The following is an 11729-nucleotide window of genomic DNA, read 5'->3' as shown; positions in this document are numbered from 1 at the left end:
CTGCCTAACAGGCTTTTCTGGATAACTAACCAGTCATTACCAATTTCTCTGCAAGCGACAAGACTACTAATCCCACATGACTTCTGAATTATCAATGAGAGACAAATGACCATTACACTCAAATGTCACAAAGAAACTTCGCCTTGCCCGAGGATCAAACCACTGACCCCTGGATTACAAATCAGATGTTCTATTGACCCATTTGGGCAAACTTCACATGGTGGTCTCTGAACACAGGTTAAAACATATTTAATATCAAAATCATTACATGTAAAACTGTGAAACTAATTTAAGTTGATATCTATTATCATCTAGGACAAGATTGCACAGACAAACATGTACATTGGATTAGCAGCAATGGCATAAAATATAATCATCTGAAATAATTATGAAATAAGCACTTTAAAATACTCACATTGGAAACTATTGCCAGTCTAGAAATTGCGTACAATATTTCATACCAAATACCTGTAATATAAAGAAATTAGCATTATAAACTAGAACTCTGCGAGTCGGATGTGTCGCCTTGTGAACAATATAGTTTAAGAGAAATGGCAAAGACAAAAATGAAATTTGAAAATCAACAAAGGGCAATAACTCAAAAAATAAGAAATGCAGATCAGCAGTTTCTGTGCACTGCACTACTTATCAATAAGATCTATCATCCTATTAAGTTTCAAGTCTAAAGCTTTCATAATTTATGAGAAATGGCCTGGACAAAAATAAAGTATGAAAATTAACAAAGGGCAATAACTCAAAAAATAAGAAATGCAGATCAGCAGTTTCTATGCACTGCACTTCTTATTAATAAGATCTATCATCCTATTAAGTTTCAAGTCTAAAGCTTTTATAATTTATGAGAAATGGCCTGGACAAAAATAAAGTATGAAAATTAACAAAGGGCAATAACTCAAAAAATAAGAAATGCAGAGTACCAGTTCTTTGGCACTGCACCTATTCTTAATGAGATCAATCATCCTATGGAGTTTCATGTCCATAGCTTTTATACTTTAGGAGAAAAGGCCTGGACAAAAATAAAGTATGAAAATTAACAAAGGGGAATAACTCAAAAAATAAGAAATGCAGATCAGCAGTTTCTGTGCACTGCACTTCTTATTAATAAGATCTATCATCCTATTAAGTTTCGAGTCTAAAGCTTTTATAATTTATGAGAAATGGCCTGGACAAAAATAAAGTATGAAAATTAACAAAGGGCAATAACTCAAAAAATAAGAAATGCAGAGTACCAGTTCTTTGGCACTGCACCTATTCTTAATGAGATCTATCATCCTATGGAGTTTCATGTCCATAGCTTTTATACTTTAGGAGAAAAGGCCTGGACAAAAATAAAGTATGAAAATTAACAAAGGGCAATAACTCAAAAAAAAAAGAAATGCAGAGTACCAGTTCTTATGCACTGCACTTCTTCTTAATGAGATCTATCATCCTATGAAGTTTCAAGTCCATAGCTTTTATACTTTAGGAGAAATGGCACAGACAAAAATAAAGTATGAAAATTAACAAAGGACAATAACTCAAAAAATAAGAAATGCAGAGTACCAGTTCTTGTGCACTGCACTTCTTCTTAATGAGATCTATCATCCTATGAAGTTTCAAGTCCATAGATTTTATACTTAAGGAGAAAAGTTTGAAGTCAATCCGACTTATAATGACTGACTTATGCTCCGGACAAGCTTAAGGGGACGCCGACGACGGCACCGACGACGACAATGACGCCGCCGACAAAAGTAACCCTTATATGTCGCCTTTTTCAGGGCGACACAAAAATTATTATGAATTCAAACACACTTTGATTTTATTTTGGCAACCTATCAATTGATTCTATTACATTAAAGTTTGATCTAAAGGTATGAAAAATAAATCATACAATAAATGTGTCAAAGTTACCACTAAAAAATATTTTCTGCTACCGGTATTTCTAATGCATGTAAGCATTTCACTTTTTCCCTTTCATACATTATTTCAGGCACAAACATGCACCTGAGTAGAACTACCGCCGTTCTGTAAGCTAGCTGAATAGCTTCCCAAAGTCCCTGTAGGGATTCAAACCCTAAGAGGTGAGGGGCAAGTGGAGCAGTGTGCGAGTATAATTACAAAGATATTTACCAATATCACCGGCACGCTCTCCTAGAGGTCGTCGGAGATCAGTGGTAAACTTCAGAGCATCAAAGCGGATCTCTATCATGTTGTTAAGTAGACAGCAGAGTGGTCCGAGCGGGAATGCCGCCACAAATATTGTCAGAAATCCAAACTGTAGCACTGTAATCAATACCAAAATTACAGTCAACTATAACATATTTAATACAAATTGTAGGTATGATGAAGATAGGATAAGCAAATCACAGATTTAAACAAGAGCTGTCGGTAGGACAGCAACGCTCGACTATTCTTAGTGCTTGATAGTAAAAAAAATGCTTGATAGAGTTACCTCCTCCTGTTTACAGGTTGGGGTCATGATGGTGAACAAGTGTGCAAAGTTTCAAAGCCATATGTCAATGGACTTTGAAAATATTTGAACTATTACAAAAACTTTAACGTAAATTCTAAGTCGAAAAAGGGGCATAATTCTGTCAAAATGCTTGATAGAGTTACCTCCTCCTGTTTACAGGTTGGGGTCATGATGGTGAACAAGTGTGCAAAGTTTCAATCCATATGTCAATGGACTTTGAAAATATTTGAACTATTACAAAAACTTTAACGTAAATTCTAAGTCGAAAAAGGAGCATAATTCTGTCAAAATGCTTGATAGAGTTACCTCCTCCTGTTTCCAGGTTGGGGTCATGATGGTGAACAAGTGTGTAAAGTTTCAAAGCCATATGTCAATGGACTTTGAAAATATTTGAACTATTACAAAAACTTTAACGTAAATTCTAAGTCGAAAAAGGGGCATAATTCTGTCAAAATGCTTGAAAGAGTTACCTCCTCCTGTTTACAGGTTGGGGTCATGATGTTGAACAAGTGTGCAAAGTTTCAAAGCCATATGTCAATGGACTTTGAAAATATTTGAACTATTACAAAAACTTTAACGTAAATTCTAAGTCGAAAAAGGGGCATAATTCTGTCAAAATGCTTGTTAGAGTTACCTCCTCCTGTCTACAGGTTGGGGTCATGATGGTGAACAAGTGTGCAAAGTTTCAAAGCCATATGTCAATGGACTTTGAAAATATTTGAACTATTACAAAAACTTTAACATAAGTTGTTACGCCGACGCCGACGCTCGGGTGACTGCAATAGCTCTACTTATTCTTATCGAATAGTCGAGCTAAAAAGGGGCATAATTCTGTCAAAATGCTTGATAGAGTTACCTCCTCCTGTCTACAGGTTGGGGTCATGATGGTGAACAAGTGTGCAAAGTTCCAAAGCCATATGTCTATGGACTTTGAAAATATTTGAACTATTACAAAAACTTTAACGTAAATTCTAAGTCGAAAAAGGGGCATAATTCTGTCAAAATGCTTGATAGAGTTACCTTCTCCTGTCTACAGGTTGGGGTCATGATGGTGAACAAGTGTGCAAAGTTTCAAAGCCATATGTCTATGGACTTTGAAAATATTTGAACTATTACAAAAACTTTAACGTAAATTCTAAGTCGAAAAAGGGGCATAATTCTGTCAAAATGCTTGATAGAGTTACCTCCTCCTGTCTACAGGTTGGGGTCATGATGGTGAACAAGTGTGCAAAGTTTCAAAGCCATATGTCAATCGACTTTGAAAATATTTGAACTATTACAAAAACTTTAACGTAAATTCTAACTCGAAAAAGGGGCATAATTCTGTCAAAATGCTTGATAGAGTTACCTCCTCCTGCCTACAGGTTGGGGTCATGATGGTGAACAAGTGTGCAAAGTTTCAAAGCCATATGTCAATGGACTTTGAAAATATTTGAACTATTACAAAAACTTTAACGTAAATTCTAAGTCGAAAAAGGGGCATAATTCTGTCAAAATGCTTGATACAGTTACCTTCTCCTGTCTACAGGTTGGGGTCATGATGGTGAACAAGTGTGCAAAGTTTCAAAGCCATATGTCAATGGACTTTGAAAATATTTGAACTATTACAAAAACTTTAACATAAGTGGTTACGCCGACGCCGACGCTCGGGTGACTGCAATAGCTCTACTTATTCTTATCGAATAGTCGAGCTAAAAACATGTTTCATGCAGCAACTCAACTTTTGGAAATTTTAGTGTGATAACCAAAGGAAAATTCGAAATTGATTATGTAGAATCCTCTTTTTTTTCATTAGAAATGGTGTTTTATCATCACCAATATATGTATGCTTAAAAAAGTAAAATTGGTTAATTTTTAAAAAGAAATTGGGAATTTTTCAATAGTTTTGCCAATGGGAAATAACTTTTATTGGGACTTGCTATCAGGGAAACTTATTTTATGACTCAGCAATCAAAAATTTTTAATAGAAGATGAGTCTGATTCACACAGGGAGAAAAACTTTGTTCTTACGCATTTTGTAACTTAGTGTTACAAATTTGAAATACTTGTTAAGACAAACGGTAAACTAACAAAGAGAAATATTTTACCCATTTCTAGGTACTCATGATACAGTGATGTGTGTTCTGACAGCTGATAATCTTTCATCCAGGCCGACAGCTTCGCTTTTTGTTCGGCCGTTTCCTTCAGGATCCGTTTCCTATAGCACCGCTTTAAAAACTTGATACCTTTCCTGTAAAGAGATTAATTCTTTAACACTGCAGGCAGTGACTGTATCTACCCATGCAACATCTTCCTTATTTATAGAAAAAATTTTAATTTTCTGTTTATTACATTTATTTTTTAACCTTTTAGACTTTACAATTTGAAAGATTTCCAATTAAATTTTGTGTATTGGCTCAATCTAGAATAAAGTCTTGCAAGATGCCAGTGAAAATACAGAAAATATGTTACACTGCAGTGAAAAAAAATTTTTTACAGTGAAAATACAGAAAATGAAAATCTGTATTTTATACCATCAATATTTCTCAATATTTCATTTATAAGTATATAATAAAAATATTTATGTAATGAACATGATACCATTTGTAAACACTTCTGCATGCAAACACAAGTCATATAAAACAAAAACTTACGGAAGGAATATCTCGAGAAGGTTATTCTGTATAATTTGTTTTCCTGCCATAATGATTGCCAGCTGTATACATAGCTCTATCAAACATCCGGCCGAACCACACTGCAACACAAGGTGTCTTTAAACATTAACAGAATATAAACTTGTACCCGGATCAGAAAATTGACTCTGGTTACCAAATCGCTATTCAAATGTTCAGATATCCTGACTCTGGTTGATATCCCTTATATTAAGCCTTTCTATCAATTACAGTCACATCAAACTGCTCATTTAATGAATTGTGAAATCTCACCTGACTCTTTAAGCCCAGTTTTTGCCTTTTGACATTGAAATACTTTTATTGCACAAAACATTCTTCCAAATAAACCCTTAACCTGCTGCATTTGCATAATGGATTTGCCCTGCTTCAAATTTGGAGGTACACTATGTTTTAATAATCAATGAAAGTTTGTCTTAGAGTGACCTTTATACATATAGTGATCTTTATTCAGAGGTGGTCTTTAACACGGGTTTGACTGTACAATTGAACTGAAAAGTAATTTACCTCCTCCTGTCTGCCGCCAAATGCTTCATTGTAAGCTCCAGGTCTACCAACCAACCTATAAAGATACGAAAAATAATACATTTTCTTCATTTTATGTTTGGTTTAAACATATTTATTTAAGCTCGATTGCGAAACAAATTCTTGCAACTTATATTAATCACTTCCCAGTCCACTTCCTGGAACCAAGCAGTACTGGTGTCGAAACATGGTTGTAACCCAAGTAGGGCTTGAACCCATGATCTCTTGGTTGAGAGGCAGACACCTTAACCATGAGGCTTTGTGTTTGAAACTGGACAAAAAGGAACAAAGCAAATATCACAAATTTATACTAGCATTAACCTTTGACCTGCTGGCCACTAAAGAATATACCTAAATTCTTGCTTCTAAAAATAAAGTTATCAATGTTAGGACATCATACTGACCTTCCTTTAAAGAAGGCAATGTAGATGATGGAAGAGTAATAGTTGACAAACTGTAGGGCAAACAACTTAATGTTGATACTGTCATCATATTCTCCTTGTGTCCTTAAACACTCGAAATCTGTCAACCATACAGCCACTCGTGAGTATACCTAACAAAAAATAAATTGTATTTTAATTTATATTAATCAAGTACAGCTTTATTTGTTACCAAGTACATGTCATGCACACAATTACCCTTTTAAAAAGAATAACATATCATTACTTAATATTAATCAGCATTGCTATACTAAAGAAAGCGTAGTTTTCTTCACAAATGAAACTTATCATATTATTTTTATAAACTATGAGAAAAAAACCCTATGAAATAATTACAATTTCATTTCCATTAGAACTTAATGTCTGAGATCAATTGTCAGAGAAAAATTTCAGTTTGCCCAAGGATTAAACCCGCCATCCCAGGATTATAAATCTGATGCTATCCCTGTGGAGCCGTGCCACCAGACTTTGACAGCTTGTCCAAAAGAAGCACCTTCAATAACGTATAAAATATATACATACTATGTTGAGTATAATGATAATAAACAAGTTGATACAGGCTGCAGTGATTGTTGTGATTATTCCAGCATTTGTTGTTATAACATGTTTTGTTTCACCCAGGGTCGAGTTATCCCTGGGACTATCTTTTTCCAACAATTGTAATGAAGCTAACACAGAGATTCTGTATGCTATCACACCAACCACACCACCAATGGCTATACACATCTGGAATGAATAAAATAAATCAAAACATACTTATAGTCATCAAAACATACTTATTGTCTACCAAACCTAGCAACTGAATGGCTTCAAATAAACGAAACTGAAAATGATATTTCGATAAGAAAATATTTACCCAATCAGTTATCAAAATTAATTTTCTAATGAATTTAGGAGAATACATTAAGTGGCATTGATACACTTTGAACCAGCATGTTCAACCAGCATGAACCAGCATGAACTACATGTTAAATATAGTTTTGAAAACAATATTATATAAACTGTTATTTGTTTAATTTTCAACACTTTATATTGTTTACATACTGTGAACAGCATAAAACCGTATGAGAGCATGTATATAGGGAATCTACGTCGCCAGAAAGGTAAATGTGGTTCTTTCATGCCTGTGATAGGATTCTCCTTCATTCTTGGGTAGTTGGCAAGCTTGGCAAGATACTCTGGGCGTGGTGGTTCCTACAATACATACATATACTAAATATCATTACCAGTCATTTTCTTTTGTTGATCTGTTTCTCTTTTTCCTCTCTCACAAACCCACTAATTATAACCATACAAATTCTATATAATCTATGTGTCCAGCTTTGAATTTACTCATTTTTAATTCAAGATATACTATTATCAAATTGCACAAATGTAAAGACTTTTAGATACAAAATGCATCTCCATGCTAAGTACAACTGCCTATCCCATTCAAGCTTGCTAGATAGATTCCTCACAAAAATTCAATATATCCATTAAATATATTGATATAATCTGACCCATACTAAATATATTAAATGAACTTGTACATTTTTTGACTGGCCAAAGTCATTCATCAATTATAGGATACAATGTATGTAGTGACTGAATAGCCAACAGTGCAGACCATGATCGGTCGGCACAGATGTATGGCTTGGTCTGTACTGATTGCATTGGTAGAATCAGTTAGCTATGAATTAACTTTAAAAAAAAAACTAAAAAAAAACAAGAGGGCCATGATGGCTCTGAGGTCGCTCACCTGTATATAACCCCCCCCCCCCCCGGGCCAATTTTTACCCAAGGGCTTTTATTTGTTTATTTGAACAGACTTGGTAGACACCCATAAGAAGATGTTTCATGCTAAACATCTAAGTTCTAGCTCATTGGGTTTTTTAAAAGAAGATTTTTTAAGTTTTTACTATACACACATAGTTAACAAGAGGGCCATGATGGCCCTGAGGTCGCTCACCTCTATATAGCCCCCCCCCCCCCCCCCCCGGGCCAATTTATACCCAAGGGCTTTTATTTGAACAGACTTGATAGACACCCATAAGAAGATGTTTCATGCTAAACATCTAAGTTCTAGCTCATTGGGTTTTCAAAAAGAAGATTTTTAAGTTTTTACTATACACATATAGTTATAAACAATGACACCCCTGGGGCAGGGCCAGTTTTGACCCCTCGGGCTTTTATTTGAACAAACTTTGTAGATATTTACTTAAAGATGATTCATGTATAATATCTTAACTCAAGCTATTTGGGTTTTTTCAAAGAAGATTTTTAAGTTTTTGCTATACACATATAAGGAAAATCAATGACCCCCGGGGCAGGGCCAGTTTTGACCCCAGGGCTTTTATTTGAACATACTTGGTAGACACCCATTAGAACATGTTTCATGCTAAATATCTTAGCTCTAGCTCTTTGAGTTTTTTAAAAGAAGATTTTTTAAGTTTTTACTATATGCATATAGGGAAAATCAATGACCCCCTGGGGCGGGGCCAATTTTGACCCCAGGGCTTTTATTTGAACAAACTTGGTAGACACTCATTAGAAGATGTTTCATGCTAAATATCTTAGCTCTAGCTCTTTGGGTTCTTTAAAAGAAGATTTTTTAAGTTTTTACTATATGCATATAGGGAAAATCTATGACCCCCTGGGACGGGGCCAATTTTGACCCCAGGGCTTTTATTTGAACAAACTTGGTAGACATTCACTAGAAGATGTTTCATGCCAAATATCTAAGCTCTAGCTCTTACGGTTCTTTAAAAGAAGATTTTTTAAGTTTTTACTATATGCATATAGGGAAAATCAATGACCCCCCGGGGCGGGGCCAATTTTGACCCCAGCGCTTTTATTTGAACAAACTTGGTAGACACTCACTAGAAGATATTTCATGTCAAATATCTAATCTCTAGCTCTTTGGGTTCTTTAAAAGAAGATTTTTTAAGTTTTTACTATATGCATATATGGAAAATCTATGACCCCCTGGGGCAGGGCCAATTTTGACCTCAGGGCTTTTATTTGAACCAACTTGGTAGACACTCATTAGAAGATGTTTCATGCTAAATATCTTAGCTCTAGCTCTTTGGGTTCTTTAAAAGAAGATTTTTTAAGTTTTTACTATATGCATATAGGGAAAATCAATGACCCCCTGGGGCGGGACCAATTTTGACCCCAGGGCTTTTATTTGAACAAACTTGGTAGACACTCACTAGAAGATGTTTCATGCCAAATATCTTAGCTCTAGCTCTTTGGGTTCTTTAAAAGAAGATTTTTTAAGTTTTTACTATATGCATATAGGGAAAATCAATGACCCCCTGGGGCGGGGCCAATTTTGACCCTAGGGCTTTTATTTGAACAAACTTGGTAGACACTCATTAGAAGATGTTTCATGCCAAATATCTAAGCTCTAGCTCTTACGGTTCTTTAAAAGAAGATATTTAAAGATTTTTCTTTCGGTTGCCATGGCAACCAGAGTTCTGCATGAAATGGAATTCTTTGAACAATCTTGATAGAGCTTCATACAAAGAGTATTCCTGCCAAGTTTCATTAACATTGGCCTTGCGGTATCATAGAAGATGTCCTTAGAATATTTAAAATGTGGACGGACGACAGACGACGGACGCCATTTGGTTGGCCATCCTAAAAGCTCACCTGCACTTTGTGCAGGTGAGCTAACAAGAGGGCCATGATGGCCCTGAGGTCGCTCACCTGTATATAGGCCCCCCCAACCCCCACCCCCCCCCCACGTTGCAGGGCCAATTTTAACCCAAGGGCTTTTATTTGCACAAACTTGGTAGACACCCATAAGAAGATGTTTCATGCTAAACATCTAAGCTCTAGCTCATTGGGCTTCTTAAAAGAAGATTTTTTTTAAAGTTTTTACTATACACATATAGTTAAAAACAATGACATCCCTGGGGCCGGCCAGTTTTGACCCCAGGGCTTTTATTTGAACAAACTTTGTAGACACTTACTAGAAGATGTTTCATGCTTAATATCTGAACTCTAGCTATTTGGGTTTTTTCAAAGAAGATTTTAAGTTTTTGCTATACACATGTAAGGAAAATCAATGACCCCCGGGGCGGGGCCAATTTTGACACCAGGTCTTTTATTTGAACAAACTTTGTAGACACTCACTAAAAGATGTTTCATGCTTAATATTTTAACTCTAGCTATTTGGGCATTTTCAAAGAAGATTTTTTAAGTTTTTGCTAAACACATATAAGGAAAATCAATGACCCCCGGGGCGGTGCCAAGTTTGACCCCAGGGCTTTTATTTGAACAAACTTGGTAGACACCCATTAGAACATGTTTCATGCTAAATATCTTAGCCATAGCTCTTTGAGTTCTTTAAAAGAAGATTTTTTAAGTTTTTACTATATGCATATAGGGAAAATCAATGACCCCCCGGGGCGGGGCCAATTTTGACCCCAGGGCTTTTATTTGAACAAACTTGGTAGACACCCATAAGAACATGTTTCATGCTAAATATCTTATCTCTAACTCTTTGGGTTCTTTAAAAGAAGATTTTTTAAGTTTTTACTATATGCATATAGGGAAAATCAATGACCCCCTTGGGCGGGGCCAATTTTGACCCCAGGGCTTTTATTTGAACAAACTTGGTAGACACCTATTAGAACATGTTTGATGCTCAATATCTTAGCCATAGCTCTTTGAGTTCTTTAAAAGAAGATTTTTTAAGTTTTTACTATATGCATATAGGGAAAATCAATGACCCCCCGGGGCGGGGCCAATTTTGACCCCAGGGCTTTTATTTGAACAAACTTGGTAGACACCCATAAGAACATGTTTCATGCTAAATATCTTAGCTCTAGCTCTTTGGGTTCTTTAAAAGAAGATTTTTTAAGTTTTTACTATATGCATATAGGGAAAATCAATGACCCCCTTGGGGCAGGGCCAATTTTGACCCCAGGGCTTTTATTTGAACAAACTTGGTAGACACCTATTAGAACATCAGTGTTCTAGATAATTATTTTTACTCAAGAGTCAATACTCTCTGTTTTTTAGACTTGAGAGTAAACTGCCAGTTTCTGGCCAAATGAAGGAGTAAAATTTACTCTCAGTTTTAAGAACTTGGGAGTCAATTTGCCGCATATTATGATACGTTATATTTATACAGTACAGCCTAAAAAATCAAAAACTGCTCTCAGATTTATAATTTATCAGAAATATTGCAGCATGGCAAGGTTTATTTATATTTAGATTTAAGGCATATTATAAGAAGTTGAACCATTTTTTTGTGAAATGAAGTAAATAATATACATGCAAACAGTTGTGACCCACACTGAATTCTTTTATTTAGCTTGTGGGCTAATAATCAACCATTTATGTACCAAATTACATGTTGAGATAACTGTTTTATTTTAAATTTAAAAGACAGTAAATTATCCTACATATAAATGAAATTGAATTAGGTGTGATGCATAACTTAGTGTCATTGTATTTTTTTCTTTAAAAAATAGGAGCTAGGTACACAATAAAAGGTTGAAATTAATTTATTTTTTACTGTTCAATATTAGACTTTTGGATGTTGAGAACCCGTTCTGTGGCCCATTTTCCACCCATTTTGTTGTTACAACACAAGGCACATTTCAAACGCACTACATCTGTCGTATCTGAGAA

The 11729-nt window shown here is 35.2% G+C and overlaps 1 protein-coding gene across 6 annotated transcripts in view; it reads right to left on the bottom strand.

The window, feature by feature from the left end:
* Nucleotides 1–2144: 2144 nt before the first annotated feature.
* LOC132758163 (anoctamin-4-like) overlaps nucleotides 2145–11729 on the bottom strand; it is a gene marked incomplete at its 3' end in the record, with an annotated part of 45626 nt that continues 36041 nt past the window's right edge. For all 6 annotated transcript variants that reach the window (XM_060749700.1, XM_060749698.1, XM_060749699.1 and 3 more), the window contains 7 exon segments: nucleotides 2145–2280; nucleotides 4558–4700; nucleotides 5104–5204; nucleotides 5647–5701; nucleotides 6069–6217; nucleotides 6627–6830; nucleotides 7149–7298. In XM_060749700.1, coding sequence (XP_060605683.1) covers nucleotides 2145–2280; nucleotides 4558–4700; nucleotides 5104–5204; nucleotides 5647–5701; nucleotides 6069–6217; nucleotides 6627–6830; nucleotides 7149–7298 — 938 coding nt within the window.

The sequence above is a fragment of the Ruditapes philippinarum genome, unplaced genomic scaffold (assembly GCF_026571515.1).
Source record: "Ruditapes philippinarum isolate M1 unplaced genomic scaffold, ASM2657151v2 ctg5012_1_1_1_1, whole genome shotgun sequence".
Taxonomy (NCBI): Eukaryota; Metazoa; Mollusca; class Bivalvia; order Venerida; family Veneridae; genus Ruditapes; species Ruditapes philippinarum.
Note: the sequence above shows the minus strand (reverse complement) of the source record. Positions and strands in the feature narration are given on the sequence as shown.